This window comes from Populus euphratica, unplaced genomic scaffold (assembly GCF_000495115.2).
Source record: "Populus euphratica unplaced genomic scaffold, PopEup_1.0 scaffold137.1, whole genome shotgun sequence".
NCBI lineage: Eukaryota > Viridiplantae > Streptophyta > Magnoliopsida > Malpighiales > Salicaceae > Populus > Populus euphratica.
The window spans coordinates 459,631-478,415 of NW_011500026.1; the positions used below are offsets into that span (position 1 = coordinate 459,631).

Here is an 18,785-nt window from a genome sequence, read left to right on the forward strand (position 1 = left end):
TTGTCTAGCTCACACATATATATAGCCAATAAATTAGTACTTTTAGAGTTCATGGGTCATGTTAAGATTTATTGGGCTGCTATTTAAGGTCACTGCTGTTCCAGTTGGCAAAATTATCTAATAACCTTAACACTCTACAACAATTCTAACATAAGACATTAGTAATTGACATATTTTATTGGCAGTCTACTGAAACAATAGAGTTATGCTTCATGTAAAAGGGAGACTTTTCGAGTTATATGTAATTTAGTATTTTATAAACATTTTCTTTTAGGGTAAGCTAGAAGATGGACAAGAAATTGCTGTGAAGAGGCTGTTAAGGAGATCTAGACAAGGATTAAATGAGTTTAAAAATGAGGTGATATTCATTAACAAGCTACAACATATAAATCTTGTAAAGCTTTCTAATTGAATTCATTTTGACATATATTTTAAGCATTTATTTTGACGTAAAATTGAATTCAATTACATGATTTCATAATTTATTTGAAATATAAGAATTCTAATAAGTTATTAATTTAATCCAAATTTAAACAATATTGTTATTTATCCATTTCCTTTTTAATTATTAGAATAAACTATTAATTTAATTTAATTTAATTTAATATCAGATTGTTTTAATATATAAATACTATAATATTATATTTTAATTAGAGAATTATGATTTTAACATGGTGATTTTACTCAATAGCTTGTTTTGCCGCTAAAAAAATGCAGTATAAGTTTCAAAAATCATTAATTATTTTTTTGGACAACCCATTAATCAGCTTAAAAAATAATGTAAGTTGGTTTAAACATGAAAGGGCTTTTTTTGAACTACCCATCCAAAGTTCTAAACTGCCCCGTTATTGATTTATATTGTCTTACCAAATAATCAAAATGAGATTTGGGTCTCTAAATGCCTTTATGCTTTTGAAATTAGATAAAGAAGACCGAGGCTTATTCTTATTCTTCTTAAGAGAAAAAATACCAAAAACATGAATTAACTTACCTTTTCATGATATATCTTATTAAAGGACAAAACTATTGATTGCCCTTGAGGTATTCATTTTAAAAACATTTATTTGTTATTAGAGATCACGCCACCAATTAATACTATGATGTTTCCTGAACTTTAAGAAGTAATATGTAAAAGAAAAAAGAAAAAAAAGACAATACTATGCCCAAAAGAGTTAATTGAATATAATCACAACATCTTGTTCACATAAACCTCCAAAACTAGGATCTACAAGGAAAATAAATTTAAATATACATTATCTTATCCTAATGAAAAGCAGAGATCCAATTAATTGAAAAGATTATAATAGGCATGCCTAGCAGATAAATTAAGCATAATATAATTAAGCAACCATCTAAAAATGGAGAAAAATAGACTTACCTAAACCCTAATAATCAATGGCCCAAGGTGAAGATTTTCTTATTGCAACCCAATCAAACTAAGCCAGCTCTATTGGTTTATATTGTGATCCAATAAGCCATTCATATGGCTAGAAAAATAAAAAAAAAAAAATAGTATGTTAAAACCATCCAACTATATCTATTGCTAGTCTTTAAAACAAATCTAAGTTAAACTACAAAAAATGAAAAGAATATCCAAGTTAAACTGTTAATTTTTTATATTTTTATGGCACTTGTCTTCTCATAACAAATTTTTTTCTTCTAAGATTTAACCTGAAAATGTTCAATCTTGAACAAGATTACAAATGCATTTTGAAATTTCAAAATAACTAACATTTAATTTATAACAAGGAACTATCTTATGGTTTTCAAAAACATAATGCTAGCTTATAAAATTATAAAAAATACATAGACTAAATTATAATTTACTATAAATATTATCTCTTAAAACCTATAACTTAATAGGAATCTGTATGGTTAGGACATAATTTGTCTACAAAACAGAGCCTTTGCATAAAAGAAAATTCCAATGAGATGCTTTTAGTTCAAATAGCAGAACAACAAGGTATAAAAAGCATAACAGAAATAACTTAGCTATGAATAAACCTAGCTAACCAAAAGTCAGATCAATAGAAAGGCAGTACAGGACCAAGAATTCACAGCATGGAACTACTAACTTCTGAGCAACAATCAAAATAAATTTGTAGTTAATTGATATATTATTTAGTCATCTCCAGGTTTCATTTTGGTCTCATAATTTCCATCCAAAAAAAAAATTAATATCAGATTTAAAGAAAGAAAATCATTCAATTAATTTTTTTATATACAAATTGGCATTGAATAAGGAAAGGAAAGAAACAGTCCTATGCCCTAAAAAGTTAATTGAAGATAACTAGTATCATGTTCACATGAACATCCAAAACTAGGATCTACAAGGAAAATAAATTTAGATATGCATTATCAAAACCCCCCAATTTATTTATTAATTTTTTTGATACAAGAGAATCAATGAACACCACTTAATTCTGTCTCTAGTAGTTATTGCAATACCTAAATTTTGTTTGCTGAAAATAGTAACTCCATCAACCCTCCTGCTCCTATCGTTATATGGAATAGTCTTGAGAAGTTGGTGTGTTGCCTTGACCTATGGGAGCAGAAATTAGATAAAAACATAAATATAAATCTATCACAATAAATACAACTTTGTGAATACCATGTGGTCTAAACAAATGGTACCTGCTTTTAATTTAAAACAAACTAAAATAGTTGAGGTTTCTCCTGAATAACACAAAGCAAAATAAAAGGTGAATTATTCCAGAAAATGAGATGATATTAGAAATATGAATAGGATCGCAAAATTTGAATTTTGTCAAGGAAAATAAGTGCGTTTAAGTTTTACAACTAAATCTAATAATTGCATATTTTGAAAAACTAACTACATGAATCAACAACCACCACATCCTAGTAATTTGGATTGGCTATGACTAAGATGAAGCACTAAAACTTTGCAAGCATGCTCAATCAAATCACAACAAGAAAAAAAAGAAACACTTGAACTACTACAGAAGCAGAGCATCACAGGTTAACTAGTTGTTAGACTCTTTAGATTTGAACAGCATCCATATACTGCTGTAACACTTAAAATTTATAGAAGTAGAGCATCACAAGTTGAAAAGTTGAAGCAGAGAGATAGCAAGTTATAGCATCATGAAATACCCCAGTGAAAGTGAAGAAATTGAATTGATGCATAATTTCTATCAATCACTCTCTTCCAAACACATAAATTACCAGCATTGGTCCAGTTGCCTAAAATCACTCAATTTGTGAACTGTAACCCTAAAAATTAAATTGGGTTTTTTTTATAAATTTTCAATTAAACATGTATAATTAGGTTATGGATCATTTTAAAAGCATTTCATAAACCCTTATATTATCGAATTAATAGCATAAAACCATTATTCAAAGTATCGGTAAAAAAAATTATTACCTGTGTTCTTGAGTTATAGGTGAATATGATGAATCTACATGACAAAATAACACATGATATTAGAAAAGTTAGGTTAAAATGTTTTAGTGCAAGTTAAATTGCAACAGATAAAAATATAAATCCTAAATTAATTACCTGAATTATTGAAGAAAAGAGTGCAAAACCCAACCCGTTTACAAAGAGAAGGGGTAAATCAAGATGTTCCTTAGTGATTATAATGGGTCTAGTGTGATATTGTCATGGGTCTGTGTTTTTGGTGGTTTACAGAGAAAGATTGAAACTGTTAAGATGAAGAAGAAAAAGATGATAAAAAAATTAGGGATGTTGAAGATGAATGAGAAGAAGATGAAAAGTTTGGGATAAAGGAAAACCAAATCGACAAAGAGAGGGTGATTTTTCTACAACTATGTATGCTATTAGGGATGAAGAAGATGGAAAGTTAATTAATTTTCAGCTGCTGGTTTTATTGTTCTTTGTTTACGTCTCCAAGGGTGTGGGGTGGGGGGGAGTTTTGCAGGTGTAGAAAGCAATGGAGCAAAATTAAACGGTTGAGATTTTATCATATCAAAAGCAATCAACGGTTTCTATAATTTTGGTTTTATATTAAGATTTAAATAATTATTTTTTTAATTAACAACAGATTATCCGTTGCAAACTTTACGTTGTCTTTAGCAACGGATTTTCCATTGCTAAAGCCTGTTGCTAATATTAAAAAAATAATATATGTTTAATCCGTTGCAAATTTGTTATTGAATTTAGCAACAAATAATTCTGTTGCTAAATTTAGAAGCTAGTAACCCATGTTTTTAATAGTGTATTGCAAGAAGATGATTGTATGGAACATGACATATCCTAATTAAAGCTTCAATCTAATAAAGATATACAAAATTAAAGTCCAAATGAGTGAAACTCCTGATGAAACTAAAGAAGAAATCAAAGACGGTCCAAAATTAGTATCCATGACTAACTCTCAAGGCTTGAAGCACTAAAACAAGATGAGAGTAATTTAAGTCAAACTATCTCAAAAGAGAAATTAGAAAGCAAAATCAGACACTAATAATGACATTTCTTTCTAAGAAAAAGGATTGTAAGACTGAAATGATTATTAAGAATATCAAAGATTGTGTACAAGTGAAAATACCAATGGATCCATAAAATCGATGTCCACTAAAGATAACAGGAGATACATGTTTGCATAAGGATGAAACCAATGAGTTTGAAAACTCGAGATTTAGGGTTGAAATCAATACAAACATACAAAAGGGTAGTCTAAATGAAGTCCAAGTAGAAAAAAAAATAAAACCTCATATAATGCATCAAATTTACAGACTACAGAATATGAAACAAGCAAAGAGGCTTTTGAATCTATTTTAAAAATTCATGGCCACAAAGACTTCATTGCATCAGGAGAAATTGAAATCAAAGAAAATCATCTTGAGGTAGCAACAATTGATTTAGTAGTTTGAGAGAATCAGATTAAAAAAATAGTTGAGGTAGCTAAAGTCATTCTTGTGGTTCGGAAGTTAAATGCAATATAGATATGTAAAAAAACTATTCAAATGAATTTGATAAGTAAGAAGACAGAACATTAGATGAAAATTCAAAACTATAACCTTAAAGATACAAACAAGATAAAAAAATAAAGAATATCTACTAGAACATAACAAAATGATAGAAATAAAAGAGAAATGAACATTTGAAGAGAGAAAGAATATCTACTAGATTATTAGACATATTTTTTAGAATATTTACCAAAGATAACTTATATAGATATAAATATGATGAAAAATCAAATTTAAATATAAAAATACTATAAGTTGTTTAAATACTTCAAAAACACATACTTACATCAAATATGCACCCACTAACATTATTTGTATATGTACATACTTTTAAAACACTACAAGTCAAAAGAAAAATCAAATATAAATAGAGCATACAAATCTATGTGAGGCTTTTCACACAAGTTAATGTTGTTATTTTAATTGAAAAATTTATATTAGATTTATATATTAAAATCACTCAGAAATTCATATCAAATTTATATTTCAAAATCACACAATGACAAATTATATATATAAACAAATCATATTTATTTTAGATATAATATTATTTTTCTCATAAGTCAAAATACTTTTAAATAATATTTATAATAATTACTCACTTCATATGACACACACATATTTCATAAATACTTGCAAAATATATTTATGCTCATTTACATATATTATACAAATACTTCTAAAAACATACTTATACCAAATACTTATGCTTAAGTATTTTCAAGAAATATTATTACTCATATACACATATTATACAAATACTTTCAAGGATATACTTATATCAAATATTTATACACACAAGTATTTCCTCACATGTATGCAAAATACCTATACCACATATATTATATCCAAGAATATACTTACATCAAATATTATCACATGTTTGAAAAACACATATTATATATAGTATATCCAATGATATATTCATATCAAATATTCACATACATATATATTTCCTCACATATATATCAACACAACAATAAAATAAAAGTTTAAAAAAAAAAAGACAAAGAGGAATCATAACAAGATGAGAAGGATCCTAAGGTCCATGTATTACAGGGATTTTAACAAAAAAACATATTACAAGGTTTTAACAAAACCGAGCTCTAATACTAAATGTAACAGCCCAGCCCAACCTGTCATATATTATTTGCTTTGCGCCTTATCGTCCTCACGGTTTTGTTTCTAGTAACGTGAGCTCATTTCTGAGCTTGATGCCCTAAAACGAGTATGACAAGTTGGCAACTAACACTCTTAATAAGACCAGTTACCACTCTCACTCGTCAATGTGAGATATTACAATCCATTAAAAGAGCCGATAACCCCGTAAGTATAATCAAACAACCAGTGAGGTTGGCTCTGATACCATCTTTGTCACGACTTGAATCTCGGGTCCATGATTGACAATAGAGAAGTGATGTTAAAAGGACACCCCACCTACACTAAGCCTTAAATAGACATATCAAAAGAACAAGTTATTTAAAAATATATAAAATTTCATAATCTTCAGAAATATTATATTATTCAAAACTAATAAAACCAAATGATAGTTCAAAATTGCTCATCGATAGTTAAAACAAAAACAATAATTTATAATACTCATTGCATTGTCAAAAATCCAAACTTAATTAAAACAGGGTATAATGAAGTGTCTACGATATCGAATCAGAACTAAAAGGAAAGCCTTGCAAAACAAGTAAGACATACTAATCAAAATTGAAGAAACAAGAACACTCAATAAGTCCATATGCTAACAAAAACTAAGAACTTGAAATAATATAAAAAATAAGTGATGAGTTCAACCAACTTAGTAAGGGAATAATATTTAATATACATTTTAGATATTAATAATTTGCAAGTGATTTATTTTCATATATATATATATATATATATATTCACTAAACATATTATCATAACGTAGTGAAATGCATGTTAGCGACCAGATGACATCCAAGGTGACCACTGTGGGATGATTAGTCACCACAGGTTGATGCTTCTCTCACCAGTTAGGTATATAGAATACTATATGTACATAGGCTAACTACTCTCCATTAGCATAGTTTTACTGACAAGTTCTATATCAAAGCATAATAGATATTCGAATAATTATTAATAAAATGTATATCATATCAAATAGAATTTAGTTTAACAGAAAGTGAGTGCAAATTCAAGAATAAGTAAATACTCGGAAAATAAAGCAACTTATATAAGTATTCAAGAGATTAGCTAGTCATATTCATCATATAATCAACATACATATTTATTTATATTATATAAATATTAAAGATTATTCCACTCACCCGGAAAATATAGAACTAAAAAGAATACTAGATAAAATACTCGAAAAATCTATTGATAATCGTTAGGAGAACCTATAATAAATATACAAAATATACTTAAAGGCAACTCAAAGCAACACAAGTAAAAGATTCTAATGTATAAAAGAAAACCAGGTTTAGTCTTTTGGGTTTAGGGACTAAAATGACAATTATCCAAAAGAGAGACCAAAACATAATTTTACCAAAACTGGACCAAATTGTAAATATATAACTAGAGTGAAATTTCACCCATAAACCATCCTCAATTCTGTCAAGAACAAATTAGGGACCGAACTATAATTTTTATAAATTTTAGGGATTAAAATGTAAATTCTCAAATTGAGGGATCAAACCAAAAATATTTCAAATTAATTATCAAACTAAGATTCATCATCTTTAACCTCATACTAACACTGCCTATAATCTCAAAATACATTTAGGGTTCAAATTGTAATTTTTTCAAAGTTTAGAAACTAAACTAAAATTTTTATAAATCAAGGACCAAAATAAAATTTTGTCATCTTCAACCTTAAGACCTTTTGTCAAGACTATTCTATCCAAATTTTCTAGTAAAGTTAAAATAAATTTCTTAACTTATAAAAATTAATTTAAACAAATCAACTCATAATTTTTTTTTTCAACAACATACTAATTACTCACATAACATTAAACCCTTAATAATCATAAATCAATCTTAACAATATAAATCCTAATCTCTTCTTTAATCGTTCCATAAACAAACTCGAAAGTAATATAAAAGAGAACCACTTACTTGTTACTTCCATTTTTTTTAATAAAAAACTCAATATAGAAAATCAAAATTTTTGGTTTGAGGAGGGGAGAGTCACGGTAGCTATAAGAATTAGAAGAGATGAAAGAAATTCTCTTGCAACTATTTTTTAAATACTTATGTTAATTTAGATTGGGTTAGCGCTGACTTGGACTTAATTTTGGGCCAAAAGTTTAGGTCTTACAATATCAATTTCTCAAATCCATAATTTATTCCACAATAATAATTAATTTTGGGAAATATTTGGTTTAAGTGATTAAAATGGTTAATTTGATCCCAATTTAAGTAGATAATTTGATTAGATAAATTATTAAAGAAAGAGTTCAGCTGTATGAAAAAATCTTCCTTTGATAAACTGATGCTAATTAATTTTGTAAGGCAGTGGATATTGGGGTCATCTCCGAATATTCCTGCTATTGAATGTGTCAACACAAGATATGCCAGCCATATTTTAGGGGCCAAGGCTCTTCCATAGTTAATTAGCACTAAAACTAGTGCTAGGTTATAACAAATGTAGTCTCAACAGGCCCAGCGGCAAAATACTTCCTAAGACTAGCTGATAAATTGTAAATTGTCTTTCTTGGTTTGACGTTATGTGGACGGATTTATATGCATCGCCGGTCATTCGGATGATACTCTACTTGCTGCTTTATGTCACCTGACAGAATTTGATAGGGATTTTAAATTCTAATCAGATACATGCCTTCACCAGGATTTTATGACATTTTTCTTTGGTAGAACTTTCAAATACTTTAGAATTGTGTTACTGTTAGACCAGCTGCTCATTGAATATTCCACCTGCCTGATAGCAACCCTTGAAGGAGTTCCTATTTGTCAATTACGAAAGATTCAAATTGATTCTTGTTCTTATGTTTTGGTGCTTGGATAAATGCTATGCATGAACGACAAGAAAAATGTAAGAATGCAGATTCTGTAGTTAAGAATAAGAGACAAGTTCAGAGTTCCTATAACAAGAATCACTACTAATTTGTTTATGGAAAATATCTCAGGTTTAGTTACACTAGCACAGATAGTAGTAACTATGAGTCCAACAATCTTTTTCTCTATGCTTTTGTTCCTTCTCCCTCTCTACCTTCTCCTGATCGCCTGCAGGAAAAGTTCAAAAAAGCTACCACCAGGTTCTTTGGGTTTCCCTATCATTGGCCAAACTTTCAGCTTCCTAAGTGCCATGAGGAAAAATAGAGCAGAAGAATGGCTTCAGGATAAAATAAGAAAATATGGCCCCATTTCGAAAATGAGCCTTTTGGGGGCTCCAACAGTATTCGTATGCGGTCAGGCTGCAAACAAGTTCATCTACACCTGTGATGATAGCCTACTTGCCAACCAGCAACCATCGTCTATAAGAAGGCTTTGCGGCGAGAGGAATATCCTGGAAATGAGTGGTCATGAGCACAAGCGTGTTAGAGGAGCTCTTGTATCGATTTTAAAGCCTGAAGTGTTGAAGCAATATGTTGGTAAGATGGATGAAGAAGTCAGAAAGCATTTCAAGATTCATTGGCATGGAAAGAAGAAGGTTTTGGTAGGTCAATTTTATCAAACGACAAAATACTTGCACTACATAAAAATGATAAGTGCTTATTACGGTAAATGTCCTAATTTTCACTGTTGACCTCTACAGGTTGAAAATCACTGGTGAAGTAATGAAAACTGTGTACTCTTGCATTTCTTTATGTCTTATACATCTCTTATTTCTCTTTACAACGCAGGCAATGCCATTGATGAAGACTCTTACCTTCAACGTTATGAGCTCACTGATATTCGGAATAGAGCAAAGTGCAAAAAGAGAGATACTTGTAGAGCTCTTCAAACAACTGCTGAAGGGTGTTCTTTCTGTGCCAATCAATTTTCCCTTCACATGCTTCAACCGTAGCCTCCAAGCTAGAGAAAAAATCAGAACGATTGTCATGGATCTGATTCATGAAAAGAGGGCTGCAATGGAGGATCAAATCACCTCTCCACGACAAGATCTTATCACCACACTGCTTAGTCTCAGAAATGCGGACTTTTCAGCAGCATTATCTGATGAGGAAATAGTAGATAATGTTATCCTTATAATGATAGCTGGATATGACACAACTTCCATCCTCCTCAGTTTCTTGATCAATATTTTAGCCAATAATCCATCTGTTTATGCCAGCGTTCTTCAAGGTACGCAACTAAATTGATTCAATAAAGACCAAAAATATTGAACAAATTCCAAGCAGTTACTAAAATTTGAGACTACAGAACAAGAGGAGATTGCCGGGAGTAAGGTCTCAGAGGACCTTTTGACATGGGATGATCTCCAGAGAATGAGATACACATGGAGAGTAGCGACGGAGTCTCTAAGGATGACCCCTCCAGTGTTTTCCTTCTTCAGGAAGGTCCTAAAAGATTTTGAATATGAAGGATACCTAATTCCCAAAGGATGGCAGGTATGGTTCAAGTCTCAGTGTGTTTCCCTTGTCATTGTAACTTACTCACCAGTGCTACAAGATAACATGTCTTTTGCTAAGTTTTGACTCAGGTAGCCTGGGCAGCCTGCATGACACACATGGATGAGTGTGTCTTCCCAAATCCATCAGATTTTGATCCGGGACACTTTGACAAACAGGCATCAGTTCCTCCATATAGTTTTGTGGCATTCGGAGGCGGAGCTAGAATATGTCCTGGATATGAATTTGCAAGACTTGAAACTCTGATAACAATACATTACCTAGTGAACAGGTTTACATGGAAGCTATGTCACCCAAACACTTCTTTTTCAAGGGATCCATTGCCAATTTTCAAGGATGGACTGGAGATAGAAATTGAGCCAAAGATCCCTACCAAAGTAAACTGAATGCAAACTCCTACATCTATTCCAATGGAAGTTAAAAACAGATGCTCTATATGATACTATTCCATTACAATATAACTGTTGAAATGAAATTCCAACTAGTTGTAATAATATGGCCTATGCAATGTTTTCTCCTTTTAGCTTCAAGAATTGAGAGAACATCTGAAAGCAAATCTTAGTTACAGATGTATAAGACTAATTTTACTCTCCGAATGCATTATATCTCCCGAAAACTATTGGAAGAGGAAATTAACAAATAGGGAAATCCACTCATCAAGACTTCATATATATATATATATATATATATATAGGCATAGATGACCAGCTCGGTAGAGAATCGAAAAGGTGCATGGTAATCCGCCACCAAGAAGAAAAAAGATAGGCATCTTCGAAATAGGTACTTGTTGGGACAATAATTTGTTCCAATATGAAAATTATGAAATGATTAAGATTTTTGGTATCCATGATGATTCCCAGACAAACGAACAAGTACATTATTTTGGTGATTTCCAACAGCAGGAAATTGATTTATTTTATTTTATTATTATTATTGATCTTATTCTATAACAAATAAGGACAATCTAGGATATCTTTTGAGATACTTAATTTGTCGTAATATAGTGTATAATATTTTTAAAAGTATTTTTAATTAAAAATACATTAAAAATAATATTTTAATTTCTTTATAATTATTTTTTTATATATAATTAGTATATTAAAATTATTGAAAAATATATAAAAATATAGCATTAGTTTACTATTTTTCTCAAACAAAAAATAATTTAAAAAACACTTTAAAAAATAAAAACTACCACCATACCAAACAAGTAAGCCTTATTATACCAAAACTTGTAGCCTAGCAGTTTTGGCAGGGTTTGTCTGTCTAAGCATTTTAGGTTCAAGTCTTAGCGTACATATTTGTCATTCTCGTTATACCTTACTTAGTTGCTGGGCTTGCAGGATATTTAGTGAATCTGAAAATTAATTGTAATACATGTAAGTTGGCATGACACCTCGAATTATAAAAAAAAAAAAGAAGTAAGCCTTATTATGTCCCAACATGATCACTAAAATCTAATTATATATTATTGGCAGTGATCAAAGCGACTAAGCACACTGCGAAACAGAACTTGATGTTGTGGTTTTTTGAATTCTTTTTCCTTACCATTTCATATAAATATTTTCTATCATCATAGAATTATTTTGAATTTCTATGTTGACATTTTTTAGCCCTGCCTGCAAAGGTTTTACCCTACACATTGATTTTCGACATGCTAGTTTGATTTAACTCTCCCAAATTGCTTGTTTGATTATATAAATTAGATAAATTTTTAAAACAGCCTCTTCATCATGATATCATATTTTCCATGAGCGTTTGGTTACTGTTATGAAACAAAAGAGATAGAGAAAATAAAATAGAACACAAAACAAAAATAAAATTGTGTTTGGTAATGATATATAAAATAAAATAATTATTTTTTTTATTTTATTTGGTTGATGGTGAATAAGATATAATAAAATATACAAAAATATATTTTACCCTGATATTAATTGCTACTAAATTTACATATTTAAAAAATTAATTAGATATTATTTTATTTACTTTAATTTATATTGAGTATTAAAATTAAAAATAGTATAATAACCTCAGTTATAAAACCAGGATTGGCTCAGGGGGTTGATCTGAGACTCGATCAACCTAGAATATAGACCGATTTGAATTTTAACAAATAGAAAAAATGTGTCATGACCTGATTTTTGGATCCATGACCGACATATAGACAAATATTTCCCTCCAAGGTTTCATATCTATACAAACTTAAACTTACATATAAACTTATCCTAACTCATTCAGAGTTCAACGCAACATTAATCATAAAATTAATTTTATAATATAATTTGATTGTCTTAATATAAAAGTTCATATAAATTCATATTTTTTTAATACTAACTAGACATAAAAGAAAATGTACAAATTATAATCAAAAGAGCAGGTTTTTAAGATCCAACAAAAGTGACCTACTATCAAGTTATAAGCCTGAAAATGATAAATAATGAGAGAATGAGTTCAACAACTTAGTGAGTAGATAACGTTCAATTTATATCCATGAGGTAATACAACAATAGGAATATATATACATATAATTATAGCTCTAGGTTCTTATAAGAAGGTTCCTCAAATAGACCATGACAAGAATATCATAAGGTAAAGCTCGTAAAAAAATCAAAATGCAATGAGCATGAGGCTCCCTACAGTGGGAGGATCAATCCACATATGTTGGTGACTCTCACAACCAACTAGGATTCATATACAATGTGCAGAAAGACTAATACTATCTTCTAAGCATGGGTATTTTAACTGACATACCATAGGTTCATAGTCATAATCAAATAGACATATTCATATCTCAAGACTCAACTCATGACATCAATGAAATGAGGATTTATTAATTCAGAAGTCAATTCAAAATATATACTGTTTCATATCAAGAATTCAGATTCAACAATTAATTATGTTTCATCATAACAAGGATAATATATATATATATATATATATATATATATATATATAAGCATGGTCTAATTTATATTAACAAATCAATAATTATAATATTTTTCATACATATAAAAAATTATTCACTTGCCTGACTTAAAAACAAATAGAAGTCAAAAGTAAATACCGAAAAAAATTCAACAACGTCCTATCAGTAGAATATCAGGATTATCTGAATACAAAGAAAATATATTCAAAAACGACTCGAAAGAACATTTAACCTATTCAATATACTTAACTAAGGGTGTATTCCATAACTCTATATGTTTTTTAACTAACTAGTCAATATTCTTTAAAACCCAAAAATTAAACGGTTTTCCTGAAATTTAATCCATAATAAAAAAAAATAATAAGACTTGATAATAATTCACTAAATAGCCCTTAATTATTCATAAAACCAATCTGAAAAAGCTAAATTATAGTTAGGGACCAATTTGGAATTTTATCCTCTTTTTAGGGTCAAATTATAATTTAGTCAATTTGGAGGACCAAATTGAAAGTATTAGAAATTCATAACTATACTAGAATTTTTCTCATAATTCATCCTCATTTCTATCTAGAATCTCTAATTATGCTTTAGGGACCATTCTGGAATTTTTTTCACATTTTTATGTTCAAATTGTAATTTTTGTCAAATTGAATGACCAAATTTAAAGTGTTAAAAACTCATAGCTATACTGGAATTCTACCCATAATTCATCTTTTATTCTGTCCAGAATCTCAGAATATGCTCCACAGACCAATCAATAATTTTTCAAAGTTTGGGGACTAAACTATAATTTTCACAAATTGAGGGACCAAACTGAATTTTCATCATCTTCAACCTCAAACCTAGAATTTTCACAGATTAACTACTATTTTTTCCTGAATTCTAACTTAAAATTCACTATTTACACAAATTATAACTCAAAATCATCATTTTTATCTAAAATATTCTATGATCAACTAACTAATACATTACTCGCAACAATCAACCTTATAAAATTCAAATTAATTCATCAATCAAACCCAAAACACAATCTTCAAAACCCTAACATTTATTAAAATAGAAATTAAAAGCTCAAATAACACACATTTCTACATTTAACAACCTAAATCTTATCTTTAAACTTATTTTCTACAAATCTCTTCTTTTTCGTTATCTTTCCCTCTTTTCTCTTCTTTTTCTTCCCCTTTTCTTCTCTTCTCCAATCAATATTTTTTCACTCTTAATTTCATATATCTCTCTCTCTTTTTTCCTCTTCCTATTTATATTTATTAACTTATTGTTTCTTTACTACAATAGCCCTTATTCATTTATACTTACTTTTAAGTCTCTAAGGGCTTTGTTACTTTTTCCTAATTTTTTTTAAATCAAAACATCACAATCTCCTCACCTTATAAAAGTTTCATCCTCGAAACTTAATAGAAATGATTGAATACTTACCGAGATTATCAAAAAGATGAGGATGCTCTTTATGCATCTTGTCCTCAAGCTTCCATGTCGCTTCCTTATGCGAATGACTTTTCCATTTCACTTTCACTAAAGCTATATCTTTCAACCTAAACTTCCTTGTCGATCAACTATAGCTTCCGATTGCACCTCATAAATCATATCATCTCTCAATTCAACGGGATAAACTTTTAATATATGCAATGGTTCTGACATATACTTCCTTAGCATGGAAACATGAAATACCGAATGCATAATAGACAAGTTGGGTAGTAATGCTAATCTATAAACAATTGCCCAAACTCTCTCCAAAATCTCATACAGTCCAATGAATCAAGGACTTAACTTGCATTTCTTCCTAAACCTGAATACTTCTTTGGTCGGTGATACTTTTAAGAACATATAATCACCCACTAAAAAACCTAAGTCACGCCTTCTTTTATCTGCATAATTTTTTTGTCTACTCTGAGCTATTTGAACCTTCTTTCTAATTACCTCTATATTTTCTAAGTTAATCTGAATAAACTTCTGTCTTATCAGCCTCTTCTCACCAACCTCAAACCAACAAACCAGTAATTTACATTTCCAATCATACAAAACCTCACAAGGTGCCATCTCTATATTAACCTGATAACTATTGTTATAAGCAAATTCCACTAATGGTAAGAACTTACTCCAATCAACTCCAAAATCCATAACACAAGCCCTTAACATATCCTCCAAGATTTGAGTAGTCTTCTCAGATTGACTATCGGTCTAAGGGTGAAAAGTTATATTGAACTGCAATTTAGTACCCATAGCCTTTTGGAACTTCACATAAAACCACGATGTAAATTGCGGACCTCTATTTGACACTATTGAGATTGACACTCCATGCAACCGTACAATTTCACTAATATATAATTCTGCCAACTTTGCATGTCTATAAGTAATCTTAACTGGCAGAAAATGGGCTAATTTTATAAAACTGTCAACAATTACCCATATCGAATCATAATTCTCCCGACTCCTAAGCTATCATGTGACAAAGTCCATTGTGATTCTTTCCCATTTCCATTCTGGAATCAATAATGGTTGCAACAATCTAAGAGGTTTTTGGTGTTCACCCTTTACCCTTTGACATGTCAAACACTTAAAAACAAAGTTTGCTACATCAGCCTTCATCCCATTTCAGCAATAACATTCCTTAAGATCTTTATACATCTTCGTGGAACCTGGATGCACTATATAAACTGTATAATGTGCCTATAACATCAATTCTCTCCTCAGATCATTTACATCAGGTACGTAAAGCCTATTCTTATATCTCAGCACATCATCATCACCAATCACATAACCTACAGCCTTACCCTACATAACCTTATTTCTAATCCTAAGTAGCAAATCATCTTTCTTCTGAGCTGCTTTTATCTTATCAAACAAATTCGACTTAACCTAAAAGTGAGCAATCATTGTTCCAGCTTCACTAAGAACAAATCTGACTCCTTTATACACTAACCCAAGCAGCTTCCTAATCAGAGGTCTTCGTACCTCCTGAATATAAGCTAAGCTCCTTCATGATTTCCTACTCAAAGTATCGGCAACTATATTTGCCTTACCCAGGTGGTACTTTATGGTACAATCATAATCCTTCAGCAGCTCCATCCATCTCCTCTACCTCAGATTTAGATCCTTCTGCTAAAAGATATATTTCAAACTCTTGTGATATATGAAGATCTCACAAGTTTTACTATACAACTAGTGCCTCCAAATCTTCAAAGAAAAAAATTACAGTTATCATCTCTAAATCATGTTTAGGATAGTTCTATTCATGCTTCTTCAGTTGCCGTGAAGTATAGACAATAACCTTGCCATACTGGATTAGAACACATCCTAACCCCACTCTCGAAGCATCACAATAAACTATGTAACCACCAGAACCTAATAGTCCTAGTAGAATAGGCGTTATAGTCAATCTTTGCTTCAACTCTAAGAAACTTTTCTCACAAGCTTCGGAACACTAAAACTTAATATTCTTTTGTGTTAACTTAATCAATGGTGCAGAAATCCAAGTAAAGTTCTCCACAAACCTTTAATAATAGCTGACCAAAATTAAGAAACTTCTAATCTCTATCGCCAAAGTAGGCCTAAGCCACTACTTAATTATTTCAATCTTTTGAGAATCAACCTCAATCTTATTCCTAGGTACTATATGCCCAAGAAATGTTACACTCTCCAACCAAAACTCATTTTGTTTTAGAACTTTGCATCTAATTAATTATCTCAAAGAGTTTAAAGCACCATTCTTAAGTGTTACTCATGCTCCTCTTTAGACATCGAATACACCAAAATATCATCAACAAAAACTATCGTAAATCAATCAATAAATTATCTGAATACCCTATTCATCAAGTCCATAAAAGTTGCTGGTGCATTGGTCAATCCGAAAGATATCACTAAGAACTCATAATGACCATACCAAGTTCTAAAAGTTGTATTCGAAATCTCCTCCTCTCTTATCCTTAATTGATGATAACCAGATCAAAGATCGATCTTGTAAAAGAATTGAGCTCCCTATAATTGATCAAACAAATCATCTATGCAAGGGAGTGGGTATTTATTTTGAATTGTCACCCGACTAAGTTGCATATAATTTATACACAATCTCAATGACCCATCTTTCTTCTTTACAAATAACATCAGGGCTCCCCAAGGAGACAGACTCTGTCAGATAAACTTTTTATCCAACAAATCCTGCAGTTGCAATTTTAACTCCCTCCATTCTGCTAACGCCATTCTATATGATGCCATTGATATTGGTTTGGTATCCAAAACCAAATTAATACAAAACTCAATCTTTCTATATGGAGGCAATCTGGGTAAGTCATCGGGAAAGACATCGATAATCTCCCTAACTATAAGGACTTGGTCTAATTGAAGGACTTCTTTCTCTACATCCACTATATATGTTAGGTAGCACTGTACCCCTTTTCAGGCCATTTTCCTCGAGATAGCCGACAACATATTTGATAGAGACCTAATTTTATCTCCTTGGAATACCAACCAAACTTCTTCATCTAGATCAAATATTATTTTCTTACCCTAATAATTTATTGAAACCTATGCTTTATCAACAATCTATTCCTAAAATAACATCAAAATTTACCACATTAAGACATTTAAGTCTTTTATAAAGATCCTATCTCCAATCTCTATTTCATAATCCGGATACACATACATCACTAATACTAATTCATCTACGGGAGTAGAGACTAAAACTGAGAATTTTAACAAAGTTGGTTGCTTATCTAACCTCATGGAAAAATATGGAAACAAACGAAGGGTTGTACTTGTATTAAATAATTTTTTTTTCAAAAGAGCAAACAATAAGAATATGTTAAGGTGTGGATGTATTTCCCCTCCTCCTATACCTTGCATTTCTAAACTGCACAATAAGGACATCATCTTTATTATCATTTACTCTAATAGTATCAATTTTATATGTATTCCTAGGCATATCTTCTAAGAAATTAGAGCACTTAAGTCATACTAGAACAATAACATCATAATTATCATAGAATTATAGGAAAGCATCTCTATCACAAAGGAAGAAGACATGTTTGATGAGAATTCAGAATTTCAAAGACAAGAAACAAGATGATATGGATCCTAATGCTCCATTTACTATGAAATTAACTACATTATTATTTCTTTAACCTAAAGCTCTGATACCAACTTTGTCATGACCTAATTCTTGAATCCATGATCGGCACATAGGCAAGGTTCCCCTTCAAGGTTTCATACCTATACAAACTCAAACTTCCACACAAACTTATCCTAACTCAATCAAAGTTCAACACAACATTAATAACAAAATTAGCTTCATAATATAACTTGATTATCTTAATACAAGAGTTCATATAAAT

At 30.2% G+C, this 18,785-nt stretch overlaps 1 protein-coding gene and 1 long non-coding RNA gene across 2 annotated transcripts; both read left to right on the forward strand.

Moving 5' to 3' along the window:
• Positions 1-3,344: 3,344 nt before the first annotated feature.
• Positions 3,345-3,692, forward strand: LOC105142193 (uncharacterized). Its single transcript, XR_845518.1, has 2 exons — positions 3,345-3,438; positions 3,521-3,692. It is a non-coding gene; the product is annotated as an uncharacterized LOC105142193 (long non-coding RNA).
• Positions 3,693-8,923: 5,231 nt separating this feature from the next.
• On the forward strand, positions 8,924-10,997 carry LOC105142194 (cytochrome P450 716B1-like). The gene is made up of 4 exons (XM_011049712.1): positions 8,924-9,595; positions 9,783-10,224; positions 10,303-10,490; positions 10,583-10,997. Exons 1-4 carry the CDS (start codon positions 9,050-9,052, stop codon positions 10,895-10,897), a joined length of 1,491 nt encoding a protein of 496 aa, XP_011048014.1. The 5' UTR covers positions 8,924-9,049; the 3' UTR covers positions 10,898-10,997.
• Positions 10,998-18,785: the final 7,788 nt, after the last annotated feature.

Excerpts from the sequence above, each read along its gene's own strand:
- LOC105142194 (XM_011049712.1), top strand. The coding sequence starts at position 9,050 with ATGGAAAATATCTCAGGTTTAGTTACACTAGCACAGATAGTAGTAACT. Across the intron at positions 10,225-10,302 it reads TTATGCCAGCGTTCTTCAAG|AACAAGAGGAGATTGCCGGG; the intron begins GTACGCAACTAA and ends TTGAGACTACAG. Across the intron at positions 10,491-10,582 it reads TAATTCCCAAAGGATGGCAG|GTAGCCTGGGCAGCCTGCAT; the intron begins GTATGGTTCAAG and ends GTTTTGACTCAG.